Genomic DNA, 15212 nt, shown 5'->3' on the forward strand with positions numbered 1-15212 from the left:
AAAAAAAAAAAAAAAAAAAAAAAAAAAGCCAGCTCGCTGTTACCTAACGCAGGTCAGCAGTCCACAAGCCCTGCCCATGCACACAGAGCATTCAGTTAGTGTTTTACTGCCTTACTCTTAAATATAAATGGACACCAAGGGCCACCAGCTACTTGAAGCCAGCCTCCAACACGAAAAATAGAAACCAAAACAAATAAACAGAAAAAAAGAAACATGAATAAAACAGAGCAATGGAGGAAACAGAAGACAATTTTAAGGAAATAATTAATACCCTCATATAAGAGATAGCATTCACAAGAAGAGGTGGCAATAAAAAAGAACAATCAAGAATAAGAAAATTATCTTGGAAATTTAAAATGACAGCCCAAATAAAAATTTCATAGCTTTAGAAGAAAGAAAGAGAATCTTCCCAGAAATAGATTAAAAAGGAAAAGTGATGACCAACAGGAGAGGAAAGAATAGAATCAATAGAATCAATCCATGAGGTTCAATATATGACTGACAGAAATTCCAAATAAAACAAAAGAAAATTGTTTTGTGAAAGAGGCTGCTTCCTAGACATGGGATCTTCAGATTAAAACGACTTACTATAGAGTTTTCAGTTCAATAAATGAAAACATGATCCATATTAAGGCACATCAAGATTATAACTCAGGACTTCCCTAGTGGTCCAGTGTTTAAGACTCTGCGCTTCCCCTGCAGGGGGCAAGGGTTCAATCCCTGGTCAGGGAAGTGCTGCGTGCCACCAAAAACTAAATAAATAAAATAAAATAAAAGCCATGGGAAACTATCAAAAAGCATTGTCATATTTAAAAAAAGATTATAACTCAATGTATAAAGAATGAAGAAAAATTGCTAGAGTTTTTCATGAAGAAAATATGGAAAAGACAAGAGATAGCCGTATAAGTACATGGTCTGGCAACATACTATGGGAGCTGGTGATTGACTCTGAGAAACAGGATGCAAAGAGGGAGAGATGGAACTATGAACTCCTGTCTCTTTTAATGATAAGGCCTTTTAACATTTTGATAAAATAAAAATTTTAAACAATAAAATATGGTAAAAAGTAAAACCAGAATTTATCTAATAGCTAAAGTTTGATAAATTAAGCAAAAAATAAAAAACAGATCAAGAATATTTCCTACAAGTGTTTTTTTTTTTTTTTTTTTTGCGGTACACGGGCCTCTCACTGTTGTGGCCTCTCTCGTTGTGGAGTACAGGCTCCGGACACGCAGGCTCAGCGGCCACGGCTCACGGGCCCAGCCACTCCGCTGCATGTGGGATCTTCCCGGACCGGGGCACGAACCTGCGTCCCCTGCATCGGCAGGCGGACTCTCAACCACTGTGCCACCAGGGAAGCCCCTCCTACAAGTTTTATAACTAGTGGGATAATTATTAGCACTAGAAATTTTTAAAATAAAGCAAATGTTTAACAGTTAGAATTATCTTAATTATCTATGCTAACAAGGTAAAGATCATGTATATTTGTATTCCTGTATCAGTTACCTTTGGCTACATAACAAACCAAACCAAAACTCAGTGGCTTAAAACAACAGCCATGTATTTTATATTTAGCTCACAATTCCGTAGGTTGGCAATTTGGGCTGGGCTCAGCTAAGAGGTTCCTCTGCTGGTCATGGCTGTGCTGACTCAAGCATCTGCAGTCAGCTGCCAAGTAGACTGGGAACTGGCTGACTGGTGAGGGACCTCAGCTGGGAAGCCTCATCTGAGTTTCTCAGGTCTCTTACCCTCTAGCAGGCTGGCCCAGGCTTATTCACATGGTGACAAAAAGTTTCCAGGAAGCACAAAGGAGGACAAGCCCCAGTGCACAAGATCTTTTCAAGCCTCTTCTTGTGCCATGTGTGCCAGCACCTCATGGACCAATTCAGATCACGTGGCTGAGCTCAGAGGCAGAATGGTAGATCACCCAAAGTTACCCAGCAAAGGAACATGGATATAGGGAGGGAGAACTTAAGACCATTTATGCAATCTGCCAAAATTCCTATACTAATAATTCAGTCATTTTTCCCTTCCTTTTCTATACTATTACGGGGATGAATAACATTATCTAAACATAGTTTTGCTGATACAACTTTACTGGACTGGAGGAAATCTGGCTTTAGAATATTTTCCCCCAACAAGTTCTTACAAGGCTAGATGTAGATTGATGGGATAGGTGACTATCTTGGTAAAGAGCCTTGGACAATCCCCTTCCAGAGGTCTAGAGCCCCGCCACACATACATACCACTTTCAAACAAGTCTATTATTTTTATGGTCACTATACTGTCCCTGAAAGCAGTTGAAATCTGTAGGCAAGGCTGCCATGTCAGGTACAGTGCAAGCTGCACCCAGCACAAGAGTGTCCAACCAAGAGATGCACGGGGGGTGGAATTCGGCATGAACTCTACTCTCCAAGCCATGAAGCCTAGTGCGTGAATGCAACAACCAGGAGGGAAGAGGAACTTTTTAAATTTTGAAGTATTCTTTTAAAAAATTCCATAAAAGGGCCACCAGCCAGACAAGCCAGGAGTTCTCAGATATGCCTCCACCCAATTCTAATTCATCTCACTATGCACAAAAGCACTGTAGAAGAGTTCTGCCTGTAGACCGAAAATAGAACTATCCAGTTCTAGTTAACAATAACACAGTAGATCAGGTGTAGACAGTAATACTATCCCTGAAGTCAAACACTGTGAGCAACTTCTAGCTACGTATTTTAAAGGTTTAGGAGATGTTTGTGCATAGGCAGCTCAGATGTGGAAAACCTGGCCTCTATACCCAATTAGCCATTAAAAAAAAGGGGGGAGGGGGCTACAAGTACATCAAAAGATGCCCAACATTACTAATTACTAGGGAAATGCAAATCAAAACCACAATGAGATATCATCTCACACCCGTTAGGATGGCTACTGTCAAAAACAAAACAAAACAGACCAGAAAATAGCAAAGCTGGCGAGGTTGTTGAGAAGTTGGAACCTTTGTCCACTGTTAGTGAGAATGTAAAATGGTGCGGCCGCTACGAAAAAGATTATGGAGGTTCCACAAAAAATTAAAGAGAGAATTATAATATGATCCAACAATCCTACTTCTGGACATATTTTCAAAGGAACTGAAAACAGGGTCTCAAAAAGGTGTTGGTACACCCATGTTCACAGCAACATTATTCATAATAGTCAAAAGGCAGAAGCAACCCAACTATCCATCGACAGACGAATGGGTAGACAAAATGTTATATATATGCAGTGGAACACTACTCAGCCTTAAAAAGGAAAGAAATTCTGACATGCTACAACATTGATGAACTTTGAGGACACTATGCTAAGTAGAATAAGCTGGTCATAAAAAGACAAAACATCGTATGATTTCACTTATATAAGGTGCCTACAGTAGTCAGATTCATGGAGACAGAAAGTAGACGGGTGGTTGCCAGGGGCTGGGAAAAAGCAGGAATGGGGAGTTGTTGTTTAATGGGTATAGCTCAGTTTTGCAAGATGAAAAGAGTACTGGAGATTGGTTGCACAACAGTGTAGGTATACCTAACACTAATGAACAATACACTTAGAAATAATTAAGATAGTAAATTCATGTTATGTGTATTTTACCACAATTTAAAAAGAAAGGTCCATCTCTTCAGATAATGTGAAGCACCAGAACAGTCTGTGCCACTGATGGAAGTGCTATTTCTTCCTTCATCGGACAAGGCAGGATTCAGTTTTCTTAGGATACACAAGCAGTCAAAATGACTCCAACCCAACCCCTACCCCCAAATTATATTTTTCTTCCTCGTTCCTTCCTTCCCACCACAAGAGGGGAACTTTCCTCTAGAACATCTTCAAGGATAAATTCTCACACCTACAGTCACACTTGATCTCTTCCCATTTCCTCTAAAATTCTGTTCACTCATATTCCTTGTCCAACAATAACCACCTATCCCATGTTCAGAAAAAAAGGAAAAACAGAATCCAGTGAAGATAAGATGCAAATAAAAGTCTAACTAAAAGTTTATACTCTAAGTTCAAACTGGGTCACAATCTGCATATATATATATATATATATATATATACACACACACACATACATTACACACTCTTATATATATAAAATATTATCTAATAAAACATTTTAATCAAACTGTATTAAAGAGTTCATAGAAAGTTTCCTTATTTTAGTCACTTCATTATTATGAAAAATAAATCTAAAAATTTTCACAAGTCAAATACTATTAATACTCGAAAGAGGTTAAGTAGATTCCTTGACAATTAAATATAATTATTATTTTGCAATCTTTTCTCTGTATTTTTGCCTTAATTCAAAAACAGTTTGAATACCTCCTACAAGAATAATTAAGACATAGTCCCTGCACTATAGGTGCTGACACAGAAGAGAACTAATGCTTACAATATAACGTGAGAAGAGCTCCATTAGAGGGAGGTACAGGATGCTAAGGGAGTACAGAAGAGGGGCATCTAACTCACTATGAGGCCAGTGGCTTCTAAGAGGAGAAAGCATCCGAGCTGAGTCTTAAAGAAGAGAAAGTTGGTCAGAAGAATGAGAAGTGGAGGTACACCAGGCATAGGAACCTGAAACAGGTAAGAAGAGAGGTGAGAAGTAGAGCAAATTGCCGGTTTTGCAAATAGTCTGGTATGATTGGACCACATGATAAGTGTGAAGGAGTCAAGAGGTATGAGGCTGGAAAAGGAGGCACCACCCAGGTCATGAAGAGTCTTGCTCAATGTGCTATAGTTTAGAAATTTCTGGAAGGCAACTAGAATCTTTGAATGATTTTAAGAAAAGGAGTAACATGTTCACATTTGTATTTAATATAATTTAGGGCAATATTGATATGCAATGGGATTGAAAGTAAGAGGGACATAATTTATAAGAGACCACCACAAGCCAATCAGTAATTACAAGAATCAAAACAAATATCTTGGTGCTGTACAGCAGTAATTAACACAACATTATAATTCAACTCTACGTCAATAGAAGATAAATTTTAAAAAGTTTAAAAATTAAATTTTTTAAATAAAATTTAAAATAGTTACTAAAAAAAAAATCTTGGTACCTGAAAGGAAATGGATTCCTGAAATTAAGAAGTAAAATCAATAGAATAGAATGTAGTGACTGATGACACTGGGAAAGTGAAGGAGAAAAGTAAGTCTAGAATGACGAGTGTTTTTTGCTTGCATTATGGTACCATTCATCAAGCCAAGGAATAATGAAAAAGGATCAGTCTTGCAATGGCAAAATGATAAAGCTGGTTTAGTACACGAGAAGTTGAGGTCCAGACAGATTTAGATGTCCATTAAATAGAAAGAAGGATGTGGAAACTAGAAGAGAGGCTTGGACTAGAGATACAGATTTTGAATCAACACCATGTGGATGATAGCTGAAACTACCAGTAGAGCTAAACCAGGAAGGGTGTTTAGAGTGAGAAGGAGGCTGAAGACAAAGCCCTCAGGGTATCAACGTTTCAGGACAGAAAAAGAACAAAGGATTCTGAAAGTGATAAAGAAACGAGTTAGGTGTTATAATATCAAAAGACATCTCTCGGGTTTTTAAAATATATGTATTTACATTTAGTTTTTCTTAAATAAAAGCTTACAGACACATTGTTAATGATAAGTTTACAAAAGACTGGGAGCTAACCATGCCCCCAAAGAAGAAAACAACTTATTTTTAATGTTTTCTTCTTTTCAAAAAGAGGCAGTGAGGGGAGGGAATAAGGACAGAGTCTAAGCTGAAATTCCATAAGCACTTACAAGTGGTTTATTAAATTGACTTCTTACTTTTCATCAGGACAAAGTTCGTGGATAACAGCTAAGAGCTTTGACAGCACCTGTAGTTTTCCTGACTCTTCCTCAGCAAACATGAGTGGGTTGTAATCAGCGGGAAACACATTTATCAAGCCTTCATATAGATTCCTTTCTTCATTCTCATCCCAAGTTGAGCTGCATTCTTTTTCCTGTTCAAAAGGATGACTGTCAACACTGGTTCATGTTTTTTTAATCGGAAGGGAAAAAATACTAAAATTATGGGGAAAAAACTGAAGATTAATAGCTACCTGAAAAGCCAAATCTAATTGCTATGTTAATCTTCATAGGTCACAATTTGGTCATTTTTGATTACAAAGCAGTTCTAATGCTGTCTCCAAATACCTGTTCCCTGAACCCCACAAGCGCAGTATCATTGCCGATGTGTGATTGATGGGGAGGTGGGTAGCAGAGAAATACACAGGAGGAAAATAGAGGGCAAACAGTTCTAGGAAATCTATCCTCTCCAAAACCCTGAGACCTCATCATTGCTACCTTTTTCTCTCTTCTTCCCCCCTTCCCTCCCTGCTATTACTTTTCTCTCCCAGTTTGCAGGCTCACACAGCACCTCCCAGGTGATACTCAAAATCAAGCACAACAGTCCACTCAATCTTATCAATTTCTTCTACAAGAAGGAACAATTTTGCCAAGAACAGAGAAATCTATTGTTATTTATAATATTTTGTTTATTTTACCAATAGTTTTTATATAATTTTATTCCAAAGAGATTATCACCACCTCTGAAATTCCCCCTCAAACTGCCTAGCTGACATGTGAACACATACTGGAGATTACATTTGTTAATGACTGCATCACTTTTTCAGATAAAATTTCTGGGATTGGCAGTTCTCCTCACTCTCTCCCACATGTACCAGATTTATCATTGTTCTTGAAACTTTGTTCAACCTACTACCCCTGCCTGGAATACGCCATCTTTTTTTTGCCCAATTATCCCAATCCTATAAATACTTGAGGGCCCAATGCAAATTCCACCTGATTACTCACATGCCCCCTTTTGGGGGGCATTGACTTTTAACCTTTATGGTTACACAGTACATTTCAACTTCGAATTTATTTAATTATTCAATTAACTATATACTTTTTAAAAATAATTCCCTAATGTTTTAATGTGTGTTGTAATCCTTTAATAATACTAGAAACATCTTAAGGGCAGTGAATCAAGTAGTATAAAATGCTGGGCACAAAGTACTAATTTTAATCTGGCTTATTCCCAAAACATAGCAATATTTGGGTAAAGTCACTTGATTAAAAATACTTGGAACCCTAAGGTATTTACATAACTGGGATACACATGAGAGGAGAGATGGTTGCTGGCTGCTTTGGGTTAGGTTTCCTAAAATGCCTACACCTTGGCTAGGTTATCAAAGGACCACAGACCCAGGGTCTAATCCACAGCTTTTCATGTTCAGAAACTTGCATGTGCTTAAGCTCTAGGGAAATGAGCCATACTAACCAAATTAAGAGACTGAATAAATCAGAATATATATTTATTGACCTATAAATGAGACCTGCCTGTTTAAACCAACTGGTCTATGCATTCTGTCCTATGAAAGGTGCATGGGGAAGCAAATCATTAGCAGAAAGTTGTCTGGTGAATATTAAATCAAAATACAAGGGAGATGAATGATCTTAATGCACAAGTTCTTAGCCAGGAACACATAATCAGAATCACTTGGGAGAGCTTTTTTAAAATCTTCATGACTGGGTCCTACTCTCAGAGAATCTGAATCAGCTCATATGTGTCTAGGCTGGACAAATGTAGTCTTAAAAGCTTCCCTGAAGACTGTAATGTATAATCCTAATTAAGAATCAACTAACAGACAATATCTTTATGCTGAGACAGCCTGATGCGTGGAGGTGCATCACAGAGATTTACCAGTTAGATTCCTCACATCAACTAGACAGGGCAATCTTTTCTCTGACTCTCTGCAACCCAATACTCTTCAGTTATGAGTTGTAATATTCAGTTATAGTTGTAATAAAAATTCATCAGATAGCCACAATAACATTATCAGGAAGTTATTATTGTCTCTGTGTTTCAGTTAAGACAAACTGAGGGTCACAGACACAACCTGGCCATGGTTAAACTTGTCTGTAATTAAACAAGTAGTAGAGTAGGGACTGATACCTAGTTCCAACACCAAAACAGAAAACTCTCACTATACCCCAAACTGCCTTATGTTCATTAATATCCAAATGGTCAGGTCAACTATGTAGCCATTAAAAATCATACTTGTAGAAGGCACCTAATTTGGGGAAATGTCCACAATTTATTTAGTAATAATAATAATAACAGATTTTTAAATAATAAGCATAGCATCATTAGAATTAAGTTCCTCTAGAAAAGACTACTTATGGGTATCTTTGAGTCCCTTTCCTCACCCAAAAATGGGGATGGCAACAATAGTACTTACTCCATAGAATTTTGTGAAGAATAAAAAAAAAAATACTAGAAAAGTACTTAGTGTTTGGTACATGGTGTTTAATAAGTATTAACTAAGATTATTAATACCAAATGTGGTTTTCTGTGGCTGGAGAGCTTTATCTCTTTATGACAAATTATTCAAAGTGGTATTACCAGGTCACAAGATACATTAAATTTTAAGGTTTTTGATACATATTGCCAAACTGTCTCCCAGTTGTACCAATTTACATTGTAACCAGTAGATGATCTTTATTTTCTTCTTTGTGATTTTTTTAATTTTATAGATTTCATATAACAATCATGTATTACTTTTATGAGGAAAAAATAAATTATTTCTTAATGGTAAATTTTGTATTTGTTAGCTCCAAACAAACCGACTGGCTGTATTAATATAAAATAGGAAGGGAAACCAGGACCGAGCATTAGATGAGGCGCCAAAGGGCAGGGGGCACAAACTCTAGAAGGCAGAGCCTCAAGCCCATTTCATCCCTCGTTCAGCTCTATGAATATGGTCATGCTCTGAAGAACAAGTAGAAGGCTGGATAAACTCTAAAGAAGAATCACACTGAAGAGGCTGCACAGCTTTTGGAAAACCCACAAATGCAACCCCAGGGATTAGTCCAATCTGCCATCTTAGGTTCACATGACATAGAACCCTCAGCTCATATTCCTGACGTAGGCTCATACACTACTTACCTTTACTGAGCTGAACAAAAGGCAGGGGTGATTGCACAGTTTTTTAAGAGCTCCAATACATATTAGATGAGAACTATTTTCCAACAATCCTTGAAGACAGAATCTGACAGTCTGAGAATTCAACAGTTTTCGATAAAGTTCAATCTGTAGGGCTCCTGGTCGGCAAAAGACTACATTCTCTATCTTAGGTGGGAGATATTTATTTATGACTTCTTGGGTTCTTCTAAGGACAAAGAGCCCAGTGAGGCAAGTAAGTTCAGCTGCTCTTCTCTCTCCTAACTCCTTTTCTTCCTATGGAAAAACAGCAGACTTAAAAGTGTTTTAGAAAACAAAACAAACAAACAAAAAAAAACCACTGGGCTGGCCAAAAAGTTCCTTCAGTTTTTAAGTAAAAATAAAAGACACATTTTTCATTCTCACCAAGATCCTTATTGAACAACATATTCACTGTTTTGTTCCACTACCTTCTGTCATTTTTCAGGTAACTTCATAATTCCATCTTCCCAAAACTTTCTGTCTTTTTGAGCAAAGAACTGTTCCAGGTGCCTTTTACAGTCTTCTAGGGAAGTGAAATTTTTTCCCACTAAGAGAATTTTGTAAAGACTGAAATAAATGGAAATACTAAGGTGCAATGTCTGGTGAATACGGCAGATGAATCAGAACTTCCCAGCCAAGCTGTAACAGTTTTTGCCTGGTTATCAAAAAACATATGTTCTTGCATTATCCTGATGGAAGATTATGCGTTTTCTGTTGACTAATTCCGTATGCTTTTCGTCAAGTGCTGCTTTCGGTTGGTCTAATTGGTAGCAGTACTGTTGGAATTAATCGTTTGGTTTTCTGGAAGGAGCTCATAATAGAGGACTCCCAATCCCACCGTATACACACATCACCTTCTTTGGATGAAGATCGGCCTTTGGTGTGGTTGGTGGTGGTTCATTTCACTTGCCCCATGATCTCTGCCATTCCACATTATTGTACAGTATCCACTTTTCATCGCCCGAGACGATTTGCTTTAAAACTGGAACGTTTTCGTTACATTTAAGTAGATCATTGCATGTGGAAATACAGTCAAGAAGGTTTTTGTTTGTTTGTTTGTTTGTTTTGCTTAACTTATGTGGAACCCAAACATCAAAGTGATTAACAAAACCAAGCTGGTGCAAATGATTTTCAATGCTTAATATGGATATTTTGAGTATGTTGGCTACCTCCCATGTGGTTTAATGTTGATTAATTGTTCTCAATTAATGTCTTGATTTGATCGCTATCAACTTGATTTGATCGCTATCTACCCGACCATGGAGCATCATCCAGCAAGAAATCTCCAGCACGAAACTTCGCAAACCACTTATGACACATTCAATCAGTCACAGCACCTTCTCCATATACTGCACAAATCTTTTTTTGCATTTCAGTTGTGTTTTTACCTTTCTTGAAATAAGAAAGCATAATATGCCAAAAATGTTGCTTTTTTTCTTTCATCTTCAATATTAAAATGGCTACACAAAGAATCACCAATTCTGGTAAGTTTTTTTTTAAATGCATGCTGATATGACAGCTGTCACAATACAATCTAACAAAATTGTTTCGAATGAAGTTAAAGACAACTAAGCGCTACTAGAGCCAAATCTTACAGAAAAAAATCAAACGAACCTTTTGGCCAACCCAGAACATGCAGTTAAATGAACATTAAACATTTTATAATGATCAACCATTTACTAATTGCTTCCCTTCAGATTTTTTTAAATAAAAGAAATGGAATACAGTTTAGAATAGAAAAATCAACCATCATCTCTTTAAACGTTTAGCATAGTCATTTAGTTAAGTGAAGCCACAGTCTCTGAATCCTTGTTTGGCTATTGCCACCATTGAGAACCACTGGAAATCAATAATCCACAAACTGAATTGTCTGAAAGTAAGCTTTTATGAGAAGACTGTAACAGTACATGGTCTTAAAATCATTATCAAAGCACTAATAGAGCAAATTCTTGGAAGAAAATATTTTGACAAGTAATTGATCCTAAAACTAAGCTTACAAGAAATTATTGGCACAAGGTACTGCTGACTCTTTCAAAATCATTACACCTTGTTCGTAAAATAATAGTACATTTTTAAAGTCAAAATACAGTATGAATGAAATTTATGTTTACGTTCTCTACATAGGGGACTTCCCTGGTAGTGCAGTGGTTAAGAATCTGCCTTTCAATGCAGGGGACACGGATTCGATCCCTGGTCCGGTAAGATCCCACATGCCACGGAGCAACTAAGCCTGTGTGCCACAACTACTGAGACTGCGCACCTAGAGCCCATGCTCTGCAACAAGAGAAGCCACCGCAATGAAAAGCCCGCACACCACAACGAAGAGTAGCCCCCCACTCGCCGCAACTAGAGAAAGCCTGGCGCAGCAGTGAAGACCCAACGCAGCCAGAAAATATAAATAAATAAAAAAATAAATTCTCTACATAGAATCTTTTAAGTGTATAGAACTTCACAGGGAAGCTTAAAATAAATCCCATATGTACATATTTGTTTCTATACAAATCACAGAAAATTTCCCTTATATTTTAAAACTATTCTCAATTTTTATTACAAAATAATTGGTTCACTGAAGAAAGGTCAGAAAATATAGTTATGCAAAAATAAGAAAATTAAAGCTAACTTTCATCAACCAGAAACAGTCAATGCTGCCAAGACTTTTTATGTATATCTTCAAAACCATTTTGTTTGCATAAATATGTAAATATATTAGATATTTTATTTTTATTTGTAACAAAAACAGTATCTCAAACCACAAAGCTTCATGGGAACAACCAACCAGTTTGGCTTATCACCATATTCCCCAGTGTCTGGCACTTAGCATTTGGCCCACTTTAGGTATTTAATATGTAAGTGTTGGGTAAATAAATGAATGTGATTTTATTTTTAAATAATGTATCATAAACATTTCCCATTCTATTAAATATATGCTTAAATCATTATTTTTCCTTTAATTTAATTTTATTTATTTTTGGCTGCGTTGGGTTTTCATTGCTGCACGCGGGCTTCCTCTAGTTGCGGCAAGCGCGGGCTACTCTTCATTGTGGTGTGCAAGGTGCGCAGGCTTCTCACTGCAGTGGCTTCTCTTGTTGCAGAGCACGGGCTCTAAGCGCGTGGGCTTCAGTAGTTGTGGCTTGCAGGCTCTAGAGTGCAGGCTCAGTAGTTGTGGTGCACGGGCTTAGTTGCTCTGCGGCATGTGGGATCCTCCTGGACCAGGACTCGAACCCATGTCCCCTGCATTGGCAGGCGGATTCTTAACCACTGTGCCACCAGGGAAGCCCAATCATTATTTTTTTTATAGTTCCTAGTTCATGGAAAATGCTCAGTAAATATTTATACCCAATTTTAAGGCTTTTGATACATATTGCCAAACTATCCTCCAGTCGTACCAATTTATATTCCAATCAGTAGAGAATAGTACTCCTATGTACACTTGCTATTACAATGTAAATCTAACCAACTAAAACATCAGTAGAAAAGTACGAAAGTTACTTCATGGTTATTTGGTTTACCTTTTTCAATACCAGTAAAGATGAACGTTTCTATGTGTTTTACTGTCATTTATAATTCTCTGTGAAGTGCCTATTTATGAATCTTTTTCAAGTGATAGGGTCATTTTCTTAAGTAAGATATGCAAAAGGAGTTGAACGATTGTGGGTAAAATTTTAAAAATCACTCTACTAATTTACTTTTTCCTAAATTAAAATAATACCCAAGTTATGAATGATTTTCCCAAACAGCTCATTTTTATCCTACTTATTGAAGTAAATTATACCTCAGAAGCAGAAGGTTGTCTCGATTTAATAATGGGTTCTTCATATATTTTTCTATAAGACGGCAAAGAGCCTAATATTCCTGGATTTACAAAATCAATTAATGCAAAAAATTCTTGGAGATCATTCTGAACTGGAGTACCTAAAGAGAGAAAAGTGATGAGAGGTCAAGTTTGTGTTTTACAGTATCAGGTCTTTATAGAAATTTGTACTCTCTTCCCTAAGATCACTAAATACAAGCAAAGTCTCAAACTAAGAAAGACCAGCTATATCAAGTTTTAAAAAATTAATAATCGTACAAAATTTTAACTCTGGTTTTAACTGTGAACTGAAGTCTATTTAGTACAGCATTTTGGCTGAGTATAGGCTCTAGAGTCTGACTGCTTGGGTTCAAATCCTACCTGCATCACTTATTCTCTGAGTTACCCTGAAAAGTTACTGACCCCAATTTTATTTGCTGTAAAATTAGGATAATAATAGCAGTTCCTAGGGTTGTAAGGATCAAATGAGTTAATTCATATACTATGTGCCTGCAGCACAATAAACGTTCCATAACTGTTAGTTGTTATTATTATAATTGTGTGACTCTGGACAAAGTTACTTAAGCTCTTTTAAGTTAAACTCGGGATTTTTTCCCTCATAAAAGTGGGAAGATAATAATTTCCCAGTGGTATTACAATGAAAAGTAAAGACAATGGATGTGAAGTGCCTGACATTTAGTAGACACAGTGAATGGTACCCATTATTAATACCTTACAAAGTTATGAGATAAAATTGGGATCTTCATTGATCCTAAAGACACAGACTGTAGTAGATTGATATACCCTGCACATACTACATACTCAATAAAATTTGGCTAACTAATTTTCTAAGAGACATTAGCATGTTTCAATAATTATAATAATATCAAGTGAACATATATATCAGCATAGTAAAACAGCATAATTCCAGATGAGTTTCAAATAACAGACTACAAAAAGTTGTCCAAAAATATAAATAATAGAAGTAAATAAAAATGCACTTATTTCAATAACAGACAACACAAATTTTTACAATGTTAAGGAGTTTCATGATCACTTCCTTTGAAAGTCAATGCATAGACTCGAGGTTGGACCAATGCTTACTAATTTTTTTAATACACCTAGTTAGTTCTAAATTTTTTTAGACACATCACAGAATTAGAGAAAATATATTTATGTTGGTATGCATTTTGTTAAACCTTTAAAAGAATATCCATGACAATGATTAATAAAAATAGGGGGAATGGGAAAAACAAGAAGGAAAGAAGGGAACAAAAGGTACAAGGATCATTGTGGTTGGCTTCCAGACAGCCAGCCAAATGATGAATCCAAGCTAATCATGGTAGTTCTACCCCTTCGCCAATGACTTATGTAAGAAAGGGTTTGTCTTAGACTGGGTTCTCAGAAGCAGAGCCTGAGATAAGGATTAGGCTACACATGATTAACGGAGAAATTATTCTCAAGAGAAAGGGAATAATGGAATCAGAAAATGCAGGGGAAGAAACTAACAATTTAGCTTGAGCAAAATTACAGGGAGCCTTAGAGCATAAACTACATTATAAAGGTCCTCCTGAAATTATCCTGAGGCAAAGGAGCTGGCATTTTACTTGCTCCTCTATATGAGTCAATCACTGACCAAGCTGCAGGGGAGAGAAGGACCTCTCACTCAACCAATGATAATTCTCCAGAAAAGGCAGGAGACATGGGTTGTTTAATCAACAGTTCCAGCAGCTATGGGGTGGGTCCAACAGCCCAGAAAAGGGAAGCTCGTGGGGCACCGACAGTTTCCACCAACAGCATGTGACCCATCCTGCCCAATGAGATATAAAAGGAAGTCAGGGAGGAGCCTGGGATAGTCTCCTCACTCTTAAAGATGGAGATAAAGGCAGAGCCAGCCCCTGTTCTCCTTTAAATATCACCACATCTGGATGTGATGTCTGCAACTGCTCTGGCCACTTGTTACAAGCATGAATATGAAGTCAACACCAAACATGGCACAGCAGAGAACAAAAAGAATCAGAATCCTTAACAACACTGTTGAGCTGATGTAACCCCACCCCTGGAACATGCCCTAGTTCTAGACCTGCTAGTTATGTGGGAGAATAAGCACATTTGATCCACATATCTGTTACTTACACCTTAAATCACACCAACTGATACACAAGGGAAAGAGGCAAAAGCAAAACTGGAAAAAAGAAAGGCAGACAATAAGAAGGGGATCAGGAAAAGGATTTAGGGCAGAAAATAATAAGGAAAAAGAGTAAAGAAGAAAAAGAAAAGAAGGGCCTACAAGATAGCCAATACACTAGTATAGTATCATTCTGAGTTGTCACAAATGTTGTCTAGAAGTAGTTTAGTCCCCAGTTTGCTGCTTTTAGTATTCTTTTCTAATTCTAGACTATGCAGAACCTGTAGAAGAAGCTAAATAAT

At 37.0% G+C, this 15212-nt stretch overlaps 1 protein-coding gene across 2 annotated transcripts in view; it reads right to left on the reverse strand.

Annotated features, from left to right (window-relative positions):
- The window catches only part of RAD54B (RAD54 homolog B), a 95485-nt gene that overhangs the window by 7516 nt on the left and 72757 nt on the right, over positions 1 to 15212 (reverse strand). For both annotated transcript variants that reach the window (XM_027131408.1, XM_027131409.1), the window contains 3 exons: positions 12765 to 12904; positions 8957 to 9247; positions 5791 to 5966 (listed from right to left, as the gene is read on the reverse strand). In XM_027131408.1, coding sequence (XP_026987209.1) covers positions 5791 to 5966; positions 8957 to 9247; positions 12765 to 12904 — 607 coding nt within the window. The remainder of the gene's footprint in view (positions 1 to 5790; positions 5967 to 8956; positions 9248 to 12764; positions 12905 to 15212) is intronic.

This window comes from Aethalodelphis obliquidens, unplaced genomic scaffold, assembly GCF_003676395.1.
Source record: "Aethalodelphis obliquidens isolate GAN/ISIS:26980383/991018 unplaced genomic scaffold, ASM367639v1 scaffold39, whole genome shotgun sequence".
NCBI classification, from domain to species: Eukaryota; Metazoa; Chordata; class Mammalia; order Artiodactyla; family Delphinidae; genus Aethalodelphis; species Aethalodelphis obliquidens.